We start from the raw sequence: 23,227 nt of genomic DNA, 5'->3' as shown, positions 1-23,227 counted from the left end.
CACACCCTCAGCTTCCTTACAGTGTTATTTGGCCATCAACCCTGGGCCTGCAGAGCGGGGAGAAGCTTGAAAAGCTTTTTGCATTTCCCCCTATTTAATTCCAAGGCATCTCAGCTCAGCTTCTTCCTGTCCCGCCCCCTGGCTTTCCCCCTCTTCCAGCGTCACTCTTCGCTATAGTTGTAACAGGGTTCTAATTGTCCACCTCATTCTTTCTCCTTCTAACCACACTGTGCTCAGGGAGAGCAGGACTACATTTATCATACTGAGTCATTCCTCTTCCGGGACAAAAAGCAAATACTGTGCGAGCAAATGCACGAGCAAAGGAGCCAGCTTTCCCCAGAGTGAGCTTTCTACCCTTCCTTTTTCTGCAGTCCCCCGACACTAGGGAAGCAGGAAGCACTGTGGTATGTATACACAGTGGAGTGCTATGTGTGTTCTGCTCTCCTATGGGTAGACTGGATTGGTCTTTCACCCCGGCCCTACTGAGTGCCAGCTGCTCACCCTGGGTCCCCTCACTCAGTGAACAGAACTGCCTGAGGCAGGTTTGACTTTGCTGGTCTGCATTTTTTTTTTCATCTCCTTTGCTAGGGGGAACCTGGAATTCCTGGAAGCCTGGGGCCAGCGGGGACCCCTGGACAGCGAGGAGAACAGGTACAAGGCTGTGGGTATTTGTTTCTGAGGCAAGGGGGATGGGAGGGGATGGGAGGGGGTGGGCAGCCTGGTCTCCAGCTCCTGGGGTAGGAAGATGTAGGGCAGTTCTCCATCTGCTGCTGCTTTCCGGGGCACCTGGCCTTTCGGTTGGGGGTGGGGGCGCTTGGAGGAGATGAGGTAAAGGCAGAGAGAGGATCGGGTGATCGAGAACGGGGCATTTCAATATTTTAACAACCAGCATAGCATGTATTTGTACATTTTGGCTGAACCACAAAACAGCCCATCTTTCTCCCCTTGCAAAACCCTACCATGATTAAGAAGCAGAAGAGGCCCAAGAAACAGGCCACTGCTATTTAAGGCTCTACTGAACCTAATCTCAGCTAGGGACAGCCAAAAGAGGGAGAGTCATTCTATGTTAATTATCAAATTATGTGTAGATATTAAATAGTAGAAAATTTCCAAGTGTAGCCAAGATCTGGAGTCAACCCATGTTCATCTGTGGATGAATGAATAAACAAACTCTGGTATGGCTATGTGATGGAATACTATTTGGGCTTTAAAATAATAAGGAAATCCTGACATATATGACAACATGGTTGAACCTGTAGGTTGTTACATAAACTAAAAGAAGGCAGGCAAAAATATAAAGAAACAAAAAAACACAATTAACTAAAAAAAAAAAAGGACTCAAAAATGCAAACACCAGACCACATAATCTCATATACAAAATGTAATAAAGTTGAATTCAGAAACAGAAAGGAAAATCCTGGGCTATAAGAGACCCCCAACTCAAAACAAACAAACAAAAAAATTACCCATCTTTTTGTGATTCAGTTTGAAAACATGAGTACTCAGAAAGAATGAGAGAAAGAAAAGGGGGAAAATGCAAGTTCCCCAGGCATGAAATTGGGTAGCGATGGAAAAAAAAACATTACCATATTCTGCCCATTTTGAGATATTTAGCCTTAACATCCTAAACAGAGCAAAGTGAAAAAAAAATCACTCAGTTTCCCCTCCTGCCAGACTCCCAGTTCACTGTGCTCTCTCAATGTCACTCCGGTAGTTTCAAAATGCTCCCCTGAAGTTCACTGAGTCTCTTTGCCCCTCTTCCCAGTGTGGCCTCAATGAATGAGTCTCCGTTTGTGCTTCCCACTATTAATCTGCCTCTTCTAATCAGCTTTTTAGGATGAGCAGTGTTAGGAAACGTGGCCTGCTTACTAATCCCAACAAGCATCAGAACTTGGCTTGGGCAAAGACCGTGCTTTGGCTGATCTCTTATTATTAGATATTTAATTTGTTTCGGGTTTTCTGCTGTCGTGAGAACACATCCGTGAACTGGTTTAGAAGGGGCTGGGGCTGGGGGCTGGGGCTGGGGGCTGGAGCTGGGGGTTGGGGGCTGGAGCTGGGGGTTGGGGGCTGGGGGCTGGAGCTGGGGGTTGGGGGCTGAGGTCTGGGGGCTAAGGGCCAGGGACAGGATCCTGGGCTTCATGTGTGCCAGGCTCTACCACTGAGCTACATCCCCAATGCTGTAATTAATTTCTGTGTAGAAAGTTCTAGAATTTTCATAGCTAGGTCAGATAAATGTACATTTAATCAGGCCTTTGAAATATATTTTAAACACTCTTAGAAAGATTTAAACACTATGTGGGTCTATGTGTTATGTGTAGGAGCCTGAAGGTTTTGGGGCAACAGGTCTCAAGCTGTGGGTTGCAACCCCCACAGGGCTCACATATTAGATAGTTTACATTATGATTCATAACAGTAGGAAAATTATAGTGATGAAGTAGCAATGAAATAATTTTATGGTTGCGGGTCACCACAACATGAGGAGCTATATTAAAGGGCCACAGCATTATGAAGGTTGAGAACCACTGTTTTAGGGCCTCCACACCAGCAACGGTTATTGTAACTTATTGTAACTTTTTCTCTTTCCTCTTTACTCTTGGCAAAAATGGTAACTCATTAATTGTTTCAGAATCACTTTTTTTGATTACCGATGAGGATGAACAAATTTCTTCTGCTAGCATCTATTTACCATTTTAAGTTCTTTCTAAAAAAGAGTTATTTTTATTTTATCTATTAGTATGAGTGCCAGCGTGTGCGTCTGTGCCCCACATACATGCCTGGTGCCTGTGGAGGCCAGAAGGCATCAGATTCCCTGCAACTGGAGCTGAAGATGCTTGTGAGCCACCATGTGGGTGCTGGGAATGGAACCCAGATCCTCTTTAAGATCAGTCAGTGCTCTTAACTACTGAACTGTCTCTCCAACCCCCATTTATAAGTCTTTGGTTGAATTCCTCAGTCATATTTTTTTCCAGATAAGAAATTGGTGAATGCACAAATCCAGAGCAGTTATCCCTCTGCCTCCTACAGTGGTTGTAGAGTGGAGCTGGCCAGAGAAGTAGGAGCGTCCACACCAGGAAGGAGAGGGCTGGGCTTGCAGCTCAGTGGTGGAACATTTACCCAGCATACAAGAGGCTCTGGGTTCAATCCTCAGCACAGGGGAGAAGAGACAACAGGAAGTGAGGACTCTCACCCTTATCTATAGCTCTTTTTCATAACACTGCAGCCTCTTCATCCAGATAGCTTCCGAGAAACTGAAATGAACTGATGATGTGTTTACAGGGAGATTATGGCATCCCAGGCTACGGTCAGATGGGACGAAAAGGAGTTAAGGTAAATATGCAAATCAGTTGTTTTCTCAACTGATAAATCAAACCTAAATATACCGAGAAGAAACGAGGAAGCGGTCTGTTGACTAACATATGCTCTCTGCTGAAAATTTCAGGGCCTGACAGGACTTCCTGGGGATCCAGGGCAGAAGGTGAGGTGCATACGAATTTCTTCTTTTGCCATTACTATGGCCTTTCTGAGAAATGAGCTGAGCCTTTGGTCTGGGTACAGTGGGAAGTGGGGAGGTGTTGGTCAGCTGATTCCTCTGGGCTTACCTTAACCCTGTGATCAGAAAAGATCACATCCTGCCCTTGGTTACCTGCTTCACCCCAATGATCCACACCCCTACTGAACCCCAGCCTCCAGGCAACCTCTCTGGGTTAGTTCTCCAGCTTGGTGATCTCACTCACCACCTTAGTTATCATTGCTAATCCAGCATTATTTTGGCTTCTGGTTCCTCTCACCTGAAAACCTCCACTTTCTTCTCAGTGGTCTCCTATTTCCATCTTCCTTCAGTTAGTAGACCCCAACTGACATGCTCACTGGTCTAATTATACTGCCTTCTTGGTCTAACATTTTCCAAATTCTTCATTGTCTATTAGATAATCTGTCTGCATGCTTACAGAAAGATTACACCTGTAATGTCATCAGGAGCTGCCCTCATTACATCTGTGTAGACCAGGATTCTGTATTATGAGTTCCCAAACTCCAGAATGCCTTTGCCTCTGTAATGGCCCAACCAAGAAGAGAAGTCTGGGCCTAAAGTAGAGTACCTAAAGAATAAACTCCAGGAGAACATCCAAGTTTCAGGACATCTGAAATGTGTTCTTTGCTGATGGATTACCTGACAAGAGTTTAGGAATGGACTATATAAGTAACTCTCAGAAAAAGAGTTCTCAGTATAAAGGATCGATTTCTGATTCATTGACAAAAGGAGGATGTAACAACTTATTGACTGATGTGATGTGAGCATATTAATAAATAACTACCAGACTGAATTCCTTTAAATAAAGTTAAATTGAATTTCTTTAAATAAATCTTTAGCATTTTGATTTATTTTTCAAAAAGACGTATTATTATTTATACAGTGTTCTACCTGCATGTGTGCCCACAGGCCAGAAGAGGGCACTAGAGCTTGTTATAGATGGTCGTGAGCCACCATGTGGTTGCTGGGACTAGAACTCAGGACCTTTGGAAGAACAGCTGGTGCTCTTAGCCACTGAACCATCTCTCCAGTCCCATTTTGATTTATTTTTACATCTTAGGTTATTTCTTATTAATTCTTTGAGAATTCTGTACAGTGTATCTTGACAATATTTACCCCTCCCCCATTTCTTGTAGATCTATTCCCTTTTCATACCCACCAACGGCCCCCTCCATTAAAAAACCAAAACAAAACCCATCAAGTACAATCTCTGTCCCTCCCTTATACTCTTAGATGTGTGGCCTTCCACTAGAGCAAGATAACTAAGGTGGCTCCCTTAGAGAAATGTGATTCTCCAGTTCCCAAAGGCTATCAACAGCCAATAGCTTTTTAGCTAGGGGCGGGACTTCCTGTCCACCCCCCTCCCACGCTGGGGTTTGTTCTGGCTTGGGTTTGAGCAGGTCTTGTGCATGCTGCCACAACTTTTAAGTACGTTTTTAACCTTTAAAAATTTAGTGTGTAGGTAGTGGGGAGGGATGTTGATATGGGAGGGCCTGCATTGCTGGTGTACGCCTTTACATCGGGCTTTTTTTTTTAACATGGATTCTAGGGGTTTGAACTCAGGACCTCAGCCTTGTTCCATCAGCACTTTTTACCAGCTGGAACATCTTCTTATGCCAAGCTTTTATTATTATTATTACCTTCAACTTTTCCAGAAGTAACTCATAGAACTAGGAAGTCATTAATACTTTTGGTAGTCAATACTTATGTTTGCTAGCATAGTCTCTGGTTGTTCTGGCAACTGGATGGTCCCTGAATTGATATTTATGTACAAATACTTGTATTATTAGAGTATTGTAAATAGTTTTAAGAATATCCACCTGTACCAATGGTTCAGTTCTACATTCATGTCAAGATGCATTTATTGTTGTATTAGCTTTCGTTATAATGATTACAAGGCCAGTTTAAGTATTGATTAGAATTTTTAAATTCTTTCATAGCAAAGATTTTAACATCTTGATATATATATCTCCAGGGTGATGCTGGAGATGCTGGAATTCCTGGGGAGCCTGGACCCAAAGGATTCAAGGGATTGATTGTAAGTGGCCCATGATTCCAGAAAGAATAAGCACTTTTCTTGGTGACCTCTGCTTTTTCACTGTAATGATAAATGTTGATCCAGTCCAAAGGCATCTTGAAAGCTACCAACGAGTCATGTGACTTTGGACCTATATTTCCCACATATAAGAACCGAACCTAGCGACACACGTGGCCATTCGCGGTTCCATGAACTGGAATGATTTTTAAGATTTACAAACTGGTGACTGGTTGTTGAAGAAATACCACTGCCTTGCAGTCTTTTGGGATTGAAGCTGGTATCCTCCCTGTGTCCCAGGGGGCTGTCCGAGGATTCTATTAGGTGGTGGAATGGAGTATTGTTTTAAGGAAGGGTACTGAGGTGTTCTAATTAGCAGAGCACAAAGACTTCGCCTTCTTAAGTACAAATGGCCGAGACAAGCATCTTTTTATTTTGAAGTCTGAGTGCTATGTCTCTGCTATTCCTGGGTGTGGAAGAGATGCAGTTTAGCAGGTCCTTTGCATTGGGCTGAATTTCTCAGTATCTTTTTTATCACTTTGAGTTTGGGGAATAAACATAGTCAACTCACGTACCATCTTGTATGTGGGAAGTTATTTTTGTTATTTGATTTTAAAATATTTGTTTTTATTTTATTGAAGATAGATTTTTCTTTCATATAAGATATCCTGATTACTTTTTTCTTCCTTCTACTCCTCTCAATTTCTCCCCACATCCTCTTCCATCTGAATAATCCCTCTTTCTGCCACTCATTAGAAAACAAGTAGACTTCTAAGGAAGTATACTATATAATATATATAATTTAATATATATGATAAAACAAAACCAAACACATTTGGAATAAAGCAAAACAAACACACATAGTTATTTATTTATGTGTATGAGCATTTGTTTGCCTGTGTGCATGTGTACCACATATGTGCTCTTGGTGTTCTGAAGAGGGCATTGGATCATTTGGAGTTACAGAGAGTTGTGAGAGATGATGCTGGTATCAAGAATGAAACCTGGGTCAAGAACGGCCTCTGCAAGAACGTTCCTCTGCAAGAACGGCACATGCTTTTAACCTGGCTCATCTCTCCGGTCCTTATTATTTGATCTTTATTAAGAGGTTTTTTTACACAATCTTTTTTGGGCCATATTTTTCCCATAGCATCAATTCCAGCTTATGACTAATTTAAATTTAAGTTTACAGCCAGTGTCAGAGCGATGTATGCCGCTAAATAAAGTAGACAAGAGGAAAATGTATATTCACCAATGATGAAGAGTTGGTGGCTGGTGTTATGGGCAAGGAATTCACCTGATTTGATTAAACTGCTGTCTTTTATTTGTAATTAAATTATTATTCATTATTACCATTATTATTTATGATGCTAAGGACGGGACCCATACATTCTAGGCAAGCACTCTGACATAGACTCCTTTAGTCCAGCTGTTCTCTTAAAAATGAGTTTTGAGAAATATAACATCTCATTTAAACTAAGATAATTGTAGGGCTGGAGAAATTGCTCAGAGGTTAAGAACACTTGCTGCTCTTGCAGAGGTCCTTAGTTCAGTTCCCAGCACCTACACAATGGCTCACAGCCATCTATAACTCCAGTTCTAGGGGGTCTGACGCCAGCTTGCCTCTGTGGGCACTTGCGTGCACACGAGCTCTGTCTATAGATACAGGCAAAACACCCACACATATAAAATTAAATTCAATTAAACCCTGAGGTAGTCTCCATGGAGACAGGAAATGTAGAAACTACACCCGTGTGTTCCTGTTTTCAGCTCTCTCACGGCTTGAAAGGCGAGAGTGGACTTCAGGGGTCTCAAGGCCCTCCGGGACGGAGAGTGAGTATACGTGGGAACGGACTTGTGTGGTTGTCTCAGGCATACCCCATGGAAAGGATGCAGAATTTCAAAAGAGAAGCAAAGCGCTGTATTCCGGAAGCCATCACGGTGTCTCAGTCTATATCATCTTAATAATGACGATGACATGCCCTGTCCTAGCTGAAAAGGTAGCTGTGTGATCAGAGGACCGAGAGCAAACACTGTAAAGTGTAGGCACAATGCAGATACTGTTACTGGGATTCATCACCGAAGCTTTTGTTGTAGGATGGGCTTGCCTGCGTTTCGTAGAGGTCTCCTGACAGAGTTCCAGCATGCAAAGCAGCCTGGTAGATAGAATTTGCCAGAATCATTCTTGTTGCCTTTTTGGCCTTTATTTGGGCCCTAGAGAGATTTGGAAATATAACCACAACTTGCACTCTGGTCCCATGACAAGAGAAATGTCATCTCCGGAAGCATTCTCCTGCCAAGCCAGGCATGCCTCCTCGGCCCAACCTGCATCTGTTTTTGCTGCTTCTCATGTGGTTGATGATTCAGTGTCTCTCCTCTCCCAAGCAGAGAGTCAGGGCAGAACTAAAAAAAAAAACAGCCAGCACCTGCTACAAGGAGGGCACCCAGACAGCTCTGTAAGGAGTGCATGACACGCTTAATCTGCTTTAGGCACTGAAGAATTCTTCAGCTCGGGGTCCAGCAAAGCAAAACTAGTCGGCAGTTTCTTGGCCAAATGACTCATAGCAGAATAAGATAACAGTTTGTAAAGGAGTCTCTGCTGAACGCATTAAGGAGTGGGCGAGTATGGTCATGTGGGCGAGAAGACTGAGTTACCTACCCGACCATTTCCCACCCATCCACCAATCCATCTCTTCTCTGGGCTCCTCTCTTTTTCCAGGCTGTAAGGCTATAATTTCAGTGTCCTAAATCTCATTCTTGTGCTTGGCTCAACTGGCCTGAATTGGGGCGTGGCCTTTGTCTCAGGTTCACGGTTCTTAGCCTTTGTTAGGAACTTTCTTGGGGTCACTCTAATAGTTCTCTTGTGAGAGCATGTGTGTATGTGTGGTTAAAGTGTGTTATGTGTGTGTATGTTGTGTGTGTGTGCATATGCTTGTGTGTACATCTGTGTACCCTATTCATGCAGGACCCCATGGAGGTCAGAAGGGGCCTTGGCTACTCCAGAACTGGAGTTAGGTATGGTTGTGAGCTGTCAGTGGATGTTCATCCTGCATCTGATTGTGCATAGGGCCACCTGCATGAATGTTGTCAGGCCTACTTAGCATTGGACAGCCAATTGGTGTCCTCCCCCCCCCCTTGGGGAGGACCATCCCTCCCTCTCCCAGTTTTCCTCAGTTGCCTGTAATTCTTTGTAGAGGGCTGAAACCTGATGGGCTATCCCCCATTCATTTTGGCATTCTATTGGTTTCATGCTGCTCAGTCATACTAGAGCAATCATGCTAGTGAGCTAGCGGGTGTAGCCTCTGACATTTTGAGGGGACACCATCTCACAGCAAACTCCTTCTCAGCTATTTTATATTCCTTTGTTCCCTGGGCCCATGTCATTTATGAGCTTAGCATGTATGCTCTTCTTTTGTGTAAATCTCATTTACTTTGCAATTGCCTTTGGTTCTTTTATATATACCTTGGCTTATTGCCTTTTGCATTTTAAGTACTTTGGTTCTTTTATATATACTAAGGCTTATTGCCTTTTGCATTTTGATTTGTAAGATAATCTACCTCTTCCTGCTCAGTGCATCTGTGTCCTTTGTTCTACCCTGTGGAGAAAGTCTGCTGCTTACAACCGGGGAAAAAATTAATTTTTAAAAGAACTTTTTAAGAGAAATTTCTTCTAAGGATTGCATCCTTGATACAAACCACAAGTGATACACACCCTTGATGTGAATGGGAAAAGAGCATTGAAATTGACCCATCAGGCTCCACAGTTCTTTAAGCACCTTCTGTCAGTTCTACTTCCAAAAAAGGGAGAGGGATTTAAATTATTAAAAATTTGTTATTAAACACTATAGTTCACAAATCAGTAACGTGTTCTTTTTCCCCCTTAGGGTCCTAAAGGTATAGCAGGGCAACCTGTGTATTCCGTAAGTATCTCTTTATTAATGAAAACAAAACCACTACCAGTTCACTGGGAACTGAGCACGCCCACCAGGAGGCCACTATGCTCATGCTTACTCTTTCCCTCTCTTTTAAACTTTCCAGTCCTGTGAACTGATCCAGTTCCTGCGGAAACACAGTCGTGAGTACCTGGGTGTTATGGTCAAGAATGTCAGTGGCTGGCAAGAACACTTGGGACTGGGTGTAGAGTGGGCCTGTGGGATCAGAAGGCTGAACTCTCTGGTGAAGAGCCTTTGTCATAGGATTGCCTTGGGACTGGAGGGACATCTCACATGTAAGGTGGAAGGAAAGGCATAAAAGGGGCTCATGAGGCGTAATGCCTGTAGGAAGAGATATGCCTGTGGTAGGTAAGGCCTTCTAAAAGGCATAGACCAGCTTCATCATTAATAGAACAACTATGAGTAACATGATGGAGGGCAGACTACTCAAGGGGTAGTGATGTAACTATTTAAATATTGGAGTCACGCGTGTGGGTGGTCCTTGACATCACAGAGACAATGGCGTTCCCAAGGCTGTGAGACTAGAGAGACGGAAACTGAGGGGATGCACTTATAAAGGCGAGAAAGAAGAAGGGTCAAGGTGCACAGAATGGAATCCCAAATCTTCAAAATTGGAAGGGGACAGGGAGACAGATCTGAGCAGTTGGGGAGACATCTCAGCGCGGGGGACCACTGGAGTATGGGGTTTGGGTCGCCAGCATCGACATAAAAAGTTGCTAGGCACTTTGTGGTGCCCATAGACGGGCACACTGCACACACGCATGCACACAGGTAGGAGACCAGGCGGGAGGGGTAGTATGAAAGACACAGAGAGTTAGAAGTCTCCTCAGCACAGGAGAGGAGGCAAAGGACAGTAATGACAGGGTGCAGGAGTGATCAGTTTCTCTAGACATCACCAGCCTTCTCACGGAAACCAAAAGTCTTCCCCGGGAAGACCCCAGGGTGAGTGGAGGGTAGTCACTGGATAGTTTGAGACTTGGAGGGAGAATTGTTCAGCATTGATTGAAAGGAGCCAGCCAGTAGTTCCCTGGGGAAAGGGTAGGTAAAGTGCATCATCTGGCAGAGTGTACGGTAGCTAGCACCAAGGTCCTGCTTGTAGAAGAAAAATGAAAGTTGAGTGGCAGGCTGCTATGGCTTGGTAGAAGGTATCACCAAGGCTATTTTGAGGCTGGATCCTGCTCTCAAATCTGTGGACTCCCTGCCCTGCACCAGCTCCTTTTCACCTAGGACCAGAGCCAAGTTCTAAACTGGTGGTTGGGACCTTCTGCTGAGAATAAAAGTGATCTAGGAATGTGGGGGTGAGGTGGGAAGATGATAGGATATAGACCACGAGGCTGAAAATGGCTAGTGCTTTGAGGGGAGCTCTATATGAAGAGTTTCAGGAAAATAAACCCAGTAAAAATGTGAAGCGATTTCTCCCAAAGTCACCCCTTTTTGGTAGACTCAAACCTAGCGTGTCTCACGGGGCTGAAGTCAATACAAGGAGAGATGTTTTCAGCCTCGGGATACGAAGGAGATTATTGGTTACGTGTACTGTCTGATGGCTGGGGCCATCTCAGTGACCACAAGAGTAAGAGATACACAAGGAGTTAGGCTGCTGTGAAGGCCCGTGGGCCAGGACAGCCAGGACAGCCAGGACAGCAGAACCGAAGGCGGCTCGTCGCCAGTGCTAATGAATTTAACAAAACAAAATTGGAATGATTCATTCGCTTCCTAGGAATTGAGTCAACCGAACATGGGTACTGTCAGGCCCTTGGCTTATTAAGGATCTTCCAGCACTTTCCTTGATGTGCCTTAGATTTACAGAGTAAGGCCAGCTGCTGGTCTGCTCATAGAAATCCATGGGGAACCCATTGGAAGAAAAAAAAAAATTTTTAATCAGAGACAAAGTTCATTTGAAAATCCCTGCCTTCCATGGTTCTACAAATCGAGGATCCCGAGGCATTCATCAGGAAAGAAAACCAGACCCCATATTTTAGCCTCTGCTGAATGAGTCTCCAAAGGCTCGAAGCCGAGAGACAAAGCAAATTGGATTTCAGCTATCTGGCCGTTTAATCAGAGCCTCATCTATTCTGCTGCTACGACAAATCGTCAGCTTTTCGACTTCAGCTACAATTCGGCTGAAGTCAGCCAGCTCTAGCTCACAAGGGGAAATGGTCAGAAATGCTCCCAAATGAACAAGGTTCCGTGGACAGCTCCCCTGTCTTGTTAACCATGGCTTCCTGTAACTTAGACATTAGTCTCATTATAAACCACCCAGATCTTCAGTTTGGCTGAGATTCTATCCTTTAGGTTTTTGTTGTTGTTTGGTTCATGCTCCAAAAACATAATGGATTCCTCTCTCTCTCTCTCTCTCTCTTTCTCTCTCTCTCTCTATCTATCTATCTATCTATCTATCTTTTTTTAACAGCCTGTTGGAAAGGTGAGTCTTCTGACCATACTCCTCTTGGTGAAATAGCTAGTGTATTTTGACCAATGTGAAGAAAGCCCTCCTCCCCCAGGAAAAAGCGACTTATGCCTTCTAAGCAGACATTTCTCTTCTGATGGTGACTGGTCCCCGTCAGTGTCATGTTTTTGACCTGAGTGTCAACAGTGACCGCACAGTCCCTCACACTGTTGGCCTATCTAGGACCCCTCACAGTTTTCCACTCAACATTTTACAGAGTAGCTCCTGTCTTCCTGGGGTGAGGAAGGAGGGGTGGAAGATTCTTCCAAACCATCTATCCTGCCTCATCAACACTGGCTTCTTGGATGTGCCTCCCTTTGGCCCACATCCTCGCCTGGCATTTCACAGAGTGCCACCGTGTATAAACCTTACCCTGCCAGGGGATGGTCTTGTTGGGGCCCATACTGCAGTCAGGATACCTGAGTCCTTAGATCCCCGGATGACAGACCCGAGGCCTGGCTTCACCTTGTCTGAACCAACCTCATTGGTGTAAAGGGTATGGGAATGGCTGTGATCTGGTGAAATCTTTTCAATATTTTTGCCCTTCATTTTCATAGAAAAGTGTCCCGTGTACCCAACAGAGCTGGTATTTGCCCTGGACCAGTCTTCTGGTGTCACAGAAGGGAGGTTTAATGAAACGAGAGACATCGTCACTTCCATTGTGAAGGACCTCAACGTCAGGGAAACCAACTGCCCGGTGGGCGCACGGGTGGCTGTGGTTTCCTATGACTCAGACACCGGCTATCTAATCCGCGGGTCTGACTACCACAGCAAGAGGCATCTCCTGCAGCTTCTCTCCCAGATAAAATACCAAGTCCCCCGGAAGGCCAGGGACATTGGCAGCGCAATGAGGTTTGTGGCCCGCAACGTCTTCAAGCGTATGTCTCTGGGAACCAACGCCAGGAGAGTTGCCGTGTTCTTCAGCAATGGCCAGGCAGACAATAGAGGGTCCATCCTCACGGCCACCATGGAGCTCAGCGCCCTGGATATCAGCCTTGCAGTCTTTGCTTATAACGAAAGAGTTTTCCTTGACGAGGCTTTTGGGGTAAGAGTGGCACAGAGTTGGGCAGGGGAGAGTTGGGGAGAGGGGTGTCTCTTGGTCCCCCCTTGCAGTTCTGAATGACTCAGTGGCAATGGCAGACAGTTTGTTTGACCCTGTTATGTGCCAGGCCCTGGATCTAGAGCTTCATGTCTGTGCTCATGTAGCCACAAGTCACTGAAGTCCACGTGTGTGCCATGTCCATCACGTGTGCCATGTCCATGCTAAAACTCAGAGAACAGAGGCCCGGAGCATCCTCCTAGCTACTAGGTGCCTAAGAGGTATTAACTCGGTCCGTCTGAAATAAAGGTGTGTGAGTGGGTGGTTTCCTGGCCCTCTGATGTCTAGGACTTCCTGGAATAGCCCCCTGCTCACTGTTGTCTCATAGGGCAATGAGTCACCTGGAGTGGAAAAAGCTCAGGGGAGCTCGGAGCCCCTAAGATGGTACAAGATGCTTAAGATATCCCCTAAAGCTGTTCTTTTATTTTTGGACCCACTTATGTTAAAAGAATCTATGTTCCTTCCTCTTGCTTTCTTATCCCAAACAAAACAAACTACTTAAAAAAAAAAAAAAGGCCAAATTGCATATCACCTTCACCTACTGTCCAGTGACTTTTCAATGTATTGAGTAACGTGTGTGTGTGTGTGTGTGTGTGTGTGTGTGTGTGTGTGTGTGTATGTGTGTATGTGTTGTTAGCTTCCTCATATCTGACAAAGTACTGGACAAGAAGCGACTTAGGGGACAAAGGGTTTATTTTGGCTTGTGGGTCAGGAAGGATGCATGGTGGGGAAGCCTGAAGCACCTGGGCAGCCCGGCATCTGCAGTAAGGAAGAAGGAAGATGGCAGGAAGTGGGGCTCGGCCAGGCATCACGGCCCACCCCCAGTGGCTCCTTTCTTCTAGTAGAGCTTCACCTCATGGAGGTTCAATAGCCTTACGGAACACCACCACCAGCTGGGGGCCGAGTGTTCCAACACAGGATCCAGGGGGGTAACACCTCACATTCAAACCGCAACAGGTTCTGGGGCTGGGTGGAGCCCTCTCATCGCTCAGGAGGCTGTGAAGATCTCTTCATATGCACGCAGCTCTATAATAAAAAGGGAGAGGGAATCAGCTCGCTCCTGGCCCCCTCCCCAGACACACAGATACACACATAGAGACACACACGAACAGGCACATGTACACACATTTTATGGAAGTAGGAGCCACAAAAGTCCCGGACAAAAAGGATCTTAGAAGCCACGGTCTCCTGGTTCTTGGTTTCCCTTCCCAAGCTTTCTTGATACGGCAGTTTTGTTCTCTGCAAGAAACGAGTGGCATCTCGCTCTGAGAGCCACATCTAATTCTAAATAGGAGGAACCTGAAGGATGTCAAATTCAATTTATAGTCTCTGCTGGGACCACGCCCAACCCCCACAGAGGCCTCAGCGTGGAAGCAGCACCTGTGTGTCTGTACTCTGCAACTTTGGGTTTTTATGTGTGTTTAAAAATTTTTTACCACTGTGAGGGGCTGGAGAGACGACTCGTTAGTGAAGAGCAGGTACTGCTCTTGCAGAGGACCTGAGTTCAGTTCACCCATGTGAGGAAACTCTCAACCACCTGTCACTCCAACTCTGGGGTATCGGGGACCTCCAGCTCCCAAAGGCGTTTGAACTCAAGTACCCACACCCACACACAGATACATATAATTAACATAACAAAACCACTATTATTATTATTTTTTTTGTTTATTTATTTTTTTACCGAGGTGATAAAGAGTATCCCATTGTTATAACCAGTACTTCTGTGTGAAGAGAAAACATTTTTATGTGGGCTTTTTTTGGGGGTCGTTTTCACTTTTCTGAGCCACCTCGCACTCCTCATAGCATTTTAAAATAGCTTCTTTTGACAAACCTATTTGAAAACACTGCCTCATCCTTTTTGTCTCCGGGATATGCCTCAACTGGAAACCAAATTTGCCGCATCCCCCTGGTGTTCCAGAAATTTATAAGAATGTTGCAGGTTTTAGATCCAAGTTCTAAAAGGCTGCTCTTCTGGTGGAGTTCCCTCCCATGAGTTGGACAGAATGAGCAGTTATTAAGCACCCAGGCATTCCCTAAAGTGTTGCAGTTTTATTCTTGCCAGAGACTCCCTGGCTACTATAGATCATTTGCTCCCTTCTGTCAAATTGTTCTAATCAAGAGAGAAAAAATGCAGTTTACCTGGTCCAACTTCTTACTTTAATTATGACCCTATTTCTTAGCTCCCCATACAGTGATTTCTTAGGGAAAATTGTCTTGTTTGCTGAACGCAACACTTATTGCATAGTTTTTCACCCCTTCTCTCTTCCCCTTTCTTTTTTCCTTCTCTCCCTCCCTCTCCTCCTCTCCCTTCTGTCTGTCTCCTTCTCTTCCTCTTTCCCCATTTCTCCCTCTTTTCATCCCCTCTTCTGTTACGCTCCCCCTCCCTCTGTTTCTCTCCCACCGTATGTTTCTCTCTCACCTTGATATGTTGTTTAAGTTGGGTTCATGGACTGAAGAAATGATCTTGCTTCACCATCCTGGGAGCTGAGATCAGGCACAGACAACACCTGGCTCTTACATTCTCTCCCGAAACACATCCTAGTCACATTTTATCTCTGACGCTGCCTGCAAAGCACTCTTTTTCAGTCTACTGTATTCTCACTATTTCTGTACCCGGGGCTGGTTCCCACACTCTGCCCACACAACTATTAGCAATGTAAGACACCTTTTGACCCTGTATTTCCTTGGAAACATTTTCCCCCACACTAATCTAGCACATGTTACAAGAACAAATGTCTGTTCACCTCGGATAGCCCACCAGCGACAAACCAAAATAACAGCTCCGCCCACATCCAGCTTAGTGAACCAATGAAACGTGGGCTTACTTACAGATGCATGGAATAAGTGAGGGCTGCGGGGCTTGAATTTAGAAAGAAAAGGCTATTATATTATAGGCTCAGTATTTGAGCCCTTGGTCCCCAGCTGGTGGCACTGTTTGAGGAGGCTGTGGAACCTTCAGGAAGTGTGCCCTCACTGGGGGGAAGGATGTCAACCTGTAGTTTGCTGTTTCCTGTGCTTGGGGCCGAAATGTGGTCTCTCGGCCTCTTGCTGCTGCTGCCCTTCTTCTTCCTGTTTGCAGCCATCTCTCCTCACCGCTGTGGACTCCAACCCTCCGGGAACCATCAGCCAGAGAATCATGTCCCTTCTCTAAGTTGCTTCTGGTCGTGGTATTCTATCACAGCAACAAAACCTAACTACTACAAGGGATTAGTCATAGGAGCATGGGAGGAAGAATTACGTACGTAGCAGAATGTGGATGAAAACCCCAAACCATGCATCACGAAGCAGTCTCACCCACATATAGATGAATACGCTTCCATGACTGCATAGACGAGGTTCCTGTTCAGTATATGCCAGCACATCCCTCAGCTGTATGCAGAGTGGGAAATGAAGGCAGAAGTGTCTGGAATCTGTGGTGAGGATCTAAGGACCCTCCTGACCTCCTCCTCCTATGAGGGAGGTCAGAGCCAAGCTTGTGGAGGAGTCTCTTTTGAGTAATCCCAGATGTTCTGACTAAGATGGATACGAGTGTCTCACACTGACGGTCAGCGGTCCGCAGCATGTCATCTTTCTGGGCATCCTCTTACCTGGTTGGCTGATCCTTCTCAGCTTCTCTTTCTCTCTCACTTTCTAGGTGAATTTCATTTAAATGGTACCCATCATGTCCCATCCTTCCTACCCAACTCTGTTTCGAAAGGAAATTATCGCTCAACATACAGATAATTTACTTACTTTTATGTTTGTGATGGGTCTACCCCACTAGAAGATAATGCAGAGACATTTTATCTGTTCATTTCAATACCCCTAACATCAAAACTGTACCTATAACATTGTTGGCATCTGATCCATATTTGCTGGATGCATGAATAAATGAACGCAGAGCGCGTGGCTCACTCCCGTGAATCAAGTCCTTGGTTCATGGAGTGAGCTTGTAATCTCTAGATGTGGGACCAAAAATGGTCAACTGTACAGTCACACCCCAAGTGTCCAATTTCGTAGGAGTAAAGGAGTAACACATAACTCTCATCCTAAGGCTGAAATGTTTACAAGTATTTTTTAAACACTCGGCACTTTACAGAAAGGCGGAGGGAGTGGCTTTTCTCCTCCTCCTGTGATGGGAGGGAAGAGGAAAACCAGCCCTGAATATTGCTGTGGGCTGAGGGGTAGCCTCTTCACTGTCTGGAAAAGGTATGTTCCTTCCACTGTGATAATAGCATCTGCTTTACATAGGAGCACAAAAAATAAGTGTCCCCAAATGACGTACCGACTCAATGGATGAGCGAACGTCGCGTGCTGCCCACTTTGGTGATCACTAAAGCAAAACAGTAATCAAGAAACAGATGGAAAGAGAAAGGGGGTGGTCAGTCACAGAGAGACGAGGAATGACGGAGAAGTTACAGGCAAGAATTCTGAATAAACGCAATGCCTTCCGTCTATTGCCATTTGAGATAAACTTCACTGGAGTTTGTGATTGGAAAAGTCCTCGTGACATCAGCAAGATGAACCTTTTTGATGGAGCGCAGTAGAGGTGGTTCTGGTATCACCACCTGAAGGGACTGGTGGAAACCTATGAATAAAAATTTTCTGAAGGGCCCAACTTTAGAAGCTGGTGATAGGTGTATCCCACCGTGTGTCACATAGGAACATGTTAAAATTAACTTGGCCTGCAGTCATGGGAATGAGATGTTAAGCCTGGGGTAGGGAGATAGCCTGGCGGTTAAGAGCTTTCTCTACTCTTTCAGAGGACATGGGTTTGCTGTCCACCGTCTACACAGTGATTCATAACCATTTGTAATTCCAGTCCCAGGGGCTCCAGTTCTCCCTTCTGGCCCCAAGAACACCAAGCATGCATGCAGCACAGACAGACATTCAGGCAAAGTATCCAAACACATTAAAAGGAAAACCCTTATCATAAAATACATAAGATAGGCATCCCGATGGCGTGTGTTTGTGTGTGTGTGTGTGTGGAGAGAGACAGACAGACAGACAGACTGGATAAATCAAAAGATTATAATGCAAAGTTATAGTGATAGTGGACATTTTTTAAGCTTTTTCTCATGATTAGCACATAATAATTTCTCAATAAAGGCTTAAATTACAAAAGCAACATTTGCTTCTTTTTTTTTTTTAATGCAGTTTGATGACACTGGGACATTTCAAGTGATTCCGGTTCCTCCAGTTGGAGATTACGAGCCACAGGAAATGCTTCGACGCTGCACACTTTGCTATGGTAAGATTGATGGGAAAGGTTGACTGTGCAGGAGGCACAGTCGGTGCCTGCTGAGATATCGAATTGGGCACTAGTGAGAGATTTCTATTTACGATAGTGGTTCTATTTTCAGCTTTCCAGTTTGGGAAAATGCACTATGTCGGGGTTCCAATCTCTAATGTTTATAGCCTTTCTGTAGAATGTGGAAACTGGTGTAGTCTCTCCCGGAACCCTGTTGTAGTTGTCTTGAGAGGAGCCTCTAAACTACTGAAAATACCTTCTGCATGAGTTTAAACATGATTGTGGACTTCAGAGACACATGCCACCTAAATCTGTTTCCAACATAGCCATAGCCCTCCCCTCCCCTTTTCCTCCCTGTCCTTAGCTGCTAGTTGCCACAACAGTACTCAGACATTGACCACTTCTTGTTAATTTAAATGATGTCAAATAGAAGTATTGATAAGATCATTAATTCTCGGAAGCTCTCGGTGTCTTGTGCTGGTACTGATCCCATGATGCATCTCTCTGTGTTTTCAGACAAGTGTTTTCCAAATACTTGTGTGGAAGAGCCTACCTTTCCTGAAAATTCATACATGGACGTAGCGTTCCTCTTAGACAATTCCCGTAACATAGCCAACGATGACTTCCAAGCCATGAAAGGATTGGTGAGCTCAGTGATTGACAACTTCCACATCACATCAAACCCGTCAGCCTCCGACTCTGGTGACAGGGTTGCTTTGCTGAGCTATCCTCCCTCAGAGAGTTCCAAAAGGAAGGGCAGGGTGAAGACAGAGTTTGCATTTACAACCTACGATGATCAGTCCATCATGAAGAACTACATCCACACTTCCCTCCAGCAGCTAAACGGAGAGGCCACCATTGGTCTTGCCCTACAGTGGGCCATGGAGGATCTCTTCCTAGGAGCCCCCAGTCCAAGAAAACACAAGGTCATCATTGTGATTTCAGCTGGAGAAAACCACGAGGAGAAGGAATTCTTGAAGACAGTGGCTTTGAGGGCCAAATGTCAAGGCTATGTCATTTTTGTGATTTCTCTGGGCTCCACACAGAGAGATGAGATGGAAGAATTAGCCAGCTACCCACTGGACCACCATCTGATACAGCTTGGGAGGATGTACAAGCCAGATCTGAATTATATCGTCAAGTTCCTGAAGCCATTTGTGTACTTTGTCAGACGTACGTCATTATTTGCTTTCTTTTGTTTTAACGGAGTATTGTTTGGCAGTGGTATTGATAAGCTAAGATTAATCTTATCAGATTTATAACTAATCAAAATATATAAATTAGGTAGTGACTGGGGCAAAGTTGCTACATCTCCTGAGTGTATCCTGATTATGCCTTGGGTATAAGATGGTCAGACCTTGCTATGGTAGAACATCTCTTGCCCAAATCTGTGTAGTGGAAATCACGGCGTGACTGGTAGTCTCCTGAGCTGTCTTTGTACAACCTGAGGCAGTCCCAACAGCTCTTAGAAAGGAGGGTTGAAGCATTTAAACGAGTTCATTTCCCAGTCTTGGCACGTAGCGGGGAGCTGTGCGAGGATGTGGTGATACCAAGCATGTCCCATGGGGATTCTAAAACCCTGGAGGCAGCGCCTGTTCACGAGGGCTGGGGCGGAGCCTGAGACCGTTGGTCATAGGTGCCTGAGTGATGCCAGTACTGTGGTTCACAGACCACACTTTAAGCACCGTGACTCCAGCCCAACATGCTGCAATGTGATGCCCCTTGGCTTCGAGCCAGCCCACAAAGTGACCCTTGAGGCGCCACGTTCAAAGACTGAGAGTAAGCACTACACAGCTTTTTAAAGGACCTTGACAACGGTTGCTGGAGCACAACAGGGCATGATCGATGGACTCTGTCTCACTGGAAATGATAGACAGCAACAGTGTCAGCCTGCCGGGGTTTAGAAATAGCACCTCTCGTTGTGTAGGGTCGGAGAGGGGGAGGATGTATGTGTGGGTGGGTGTTTGTGATATTTTGTCTCCAGGACATAGTCGGAAATGTCTGGGGCAGTTTTCTGATTCTTACGATTAACATCAAGTAGGTAGAAGCTAAAGAAGCTATTACTATTCTACGATTCACAGGCTGGACATTCAGCCCTCCTGATCAAAAATAACCCAGCTCCCAGATACTAGGAAACTGTGATGAAGAAACCTTTGTGTTAGTCTGCCCAATATAAAATTAAATACCCGAGACAATTAACGTATGAAAAGGAAAGACTTATTTTTGATCATGCTTGTGGAGTTTACTGTCCAGAGTCAGGTAGCCTGGTGCTTGAGACTTTGGCACATCATGGCCGACGTATAGGGGAGAACAAATTTGCTTTCATCAGCAGCCAGGAGCAAGACAGAGAGAAGGGAGGGGGTCTTGGGACTCTTCCAAGGGTATGCCCTGATGACCTAGGTACCTTTCATTAGGCCCTACCTCCTAAAGAATAAGGCATGTCCCAGTATCCCTTCCCAAGAGAACAAGTCTTAACTCACGGACTTCTGAGGTCATTTATCCAAACCATAGCACTGGCTTCTGGAAGATTCCAGAAAATGGAGCTGAGCATGTTCTGTCCAGGATTCTGGCAGGTTTAAAGGAAGACTCTGTATTTCCCTAGCATTGAAGGAATGTCTCCACACCACAGCGGGAATAGTGTCTTCAGGATATATTCTCCACTGTACTCCCATCCTCTTGGGAATGTTAGATTATTGCCTTTAAACTTAACATGGTCTCACTCAGATGCCATAAAGAGAAATTAAAAAAAAAATGCTTCCAAATGCATTTTTATACCAATGCTTCCATTAGATCCGAGGGTTTTTAATAGTAATTCTTCCAGATGTATATCCATGGATGTCACTCCGGGACACGTATCAAGGAACACCTGCCTATGTAGCAGACTGCTAGGTCATCGCTAAACAACTTCTCATCTGAGAAAGACTCTTGCAAACACTCAGATTTTAGAACTTTGACTCCTGGACCCAGATGCATGGCTCTGGGCCCATCATTCCCCACACGCTGTTGTCCTTTGTGCCATCCAGATGGCTAGTAATGCAGTGATTTTAAAGATGCAAGGTAACTGGGGCCTGGTCTTTCAGGGCCAGGAAGTGGCTTGGCAGTTGAGCAAAGCCGACTCCCAGCTTTCCTGCCTCCCTGAACCTAATTCATCTGTTGGAGTTATATGGCTGCTCTATCATCTTCTGTTCCTTCAGAACTTTTGCGCCCAAGTGCCAGCCCAGGTTCTCTGCATTTTCACTGTCCTGTATACAGAAGTAACTTCTGGGTCACGATTCCTCTTTCCACCAATAGCCGCTGTCAAATGCAACTGATCAGAGACATACTCTCATTTTAGACAAATTAAAAAAAAAAAAGTATCTCCTAGAACCAGAGAAATGAAACTACAGGGATTCTTTGAGATGCTTTCATGCTTGAGTCTTGGATCTTCGATAACCAAGGGCCTTGTTTCATTAAAATTTGTTTTCCTGCGTGAAAGGAAAAAATTATAGACCACAGTACTGTACAGCTTACAGACGATACAGAAAGAGCCGAAAGAGATGTATTGTGTTGACAGTAAGTTAAAATCCTTTCTGCTACTCCCTTTCTCATAGGAAATCAGTGTTTATTGGTGCAGAAGCAAAGAAATAATATCATGTAATAAGACACCATCTTTTCTATGTTTGAGCTAGCAGTTTAAGTCTGGGGGAAAAGCCGTAGAGAATCAGAGTAGATTGTTTCTCAGGTTATGTTAGCATAGGCCCAGCACTCACGTGTCCCTGCATTGTAATTCACCCTTCCCTGAACACCTTAAGCCCTTCCCCATGATCCTAGTAATTCTTTGCACACTGAAGCCCTCTGAAGCTCACATTGTGAATGCCATGTCTAGTGGCCAGTATTTTCCATTTTCACCGCAGCCAAATTCTCTTGAAATGTGTTACTAACATTTATTTCTTGGAGAAGATTCCTGTTGGGGTTCTCTTTGCCTAGAAAACCCAATATCTGGTTTGGAAATCAAACTATAACTTTGTTCTCTCCATAGGCGGATTCAATCAGTACCCACCACCGGTGCTGGAGGCCGACTGCAGGAGCATCAATTTAGAGAGGGGAGATGCGCTGAGCCATGGCCTCCGGTGGGTAGGCAAGCGCTTATATTTACAAGCGCTTGTTAATTGACTGATGGGTGTGTAACTGGCCGATGGCAGGTTGTTAGGCAAAGGAATATGACAAGATCTCTGAGGCAAAGGCTCTTGGTGGATTCTGTTTTCCACAGCATTAGCCACACATCAAGTATGCTTTCCACTCTGAGGTGGTTGTTGTTGTTTTTTATAACATTGCAAATTTCATTAAATCTTGCCTTTAAAGGCATGGCTTCCTCAGGAGTGTCTGATAAACTTTGACCCTGAAAAACAAACAAACAAACAAAACCTTGCAGTTTATTCTCGAGCTTGCTGTCCAAGCCTGAGGCTCTGCATTCTGGTTGCAGGAGACAGACCTGTCCCTTGTGTGAACTGTGCCTTCCATTTCCTTGGTAGTTTAGCAAGGACATGCCCATCAGCCAACCCCTTGGAAGGACAGGGCAGCATCAATGTCAAGTCGAGCAGTAGCTTTGCTTGAATAAGCTACAGACGCTTTTAAATAGGGCCCCAGACAAGATATGCTGTTAATTAAACTTGTGCAAACACAAGCCCAGCTGTAAATACCATAACACTTGTGATTCTTGCACAACCATTAAACCCAAACAACTACATACCAAATCTAAACAATCAGACAGAAACAATCCCATGCTAACTTCATGTGATGAATGCTTTTGTTTATCTAAAGTTGAATATTTGAAGGCCAAAAATATATAATATGGTATATGCTGCAGATGCCCCTGGGCCCAGCTGGCTTGCTTGTCACCACGGATTCACACACACACACACACACACACACACACACACACACACACACACACAA

General features: G+C 44.9%; 1 protein-coding gene across 1 annotated transcript; it reads left to right on the top strand.

Annotated features, from left to right (window-relative positions):
- Positions 1–588: 588 nt before the first annotated feature.
- LOC129684145 (collagen alpha-5(VI) chain-like) lies at positions 589–22,401 on the top strand (the record flags this gene model as incomplete). The annotated part of the gene is made up of 12 exons (XM_055617216.1): positions 589–651; positions 3,277–3,327; positions 3,440–3,475; positions 5,505–5,567; positions 7,335–7,397; positions 9,449–9,484; positions 9,603–9,639; positions 11,928–11,939; positions 12,521–13,008; positions 18,199–18,292; positions 18,809–19,465; positions 22,311–22,401. Coding segments are annotated over 12 exons (1,691 nt in total), but the record flags the coding sequence as incomplete, so codon positions are not given.
- Between the last annotated feature and the right edge of the window lie 826 nt (positions 22,402–23,227).

The sequence above is a fragment of the Psammomys obesus genome, unplaced genomic scaffold (genome assembly GCF_907164565.1).
Source record: "Psammomys obesus unplaced genomic scaffold, mPsaObe1.curated_primary_1811, whole genome shotgun sequence".
Taxonomy (NCBI): Eukaryota; Metazoa; Chordata; class Mammalia; order Rodentia; family Muridae; genus Psammomys; species Psammomys obesus.
The sequence above is the reverse complement of the archived record's forward strand: the minus strand, read 5'-3'. Positions and strand labels throughout refer to the sequence as shown.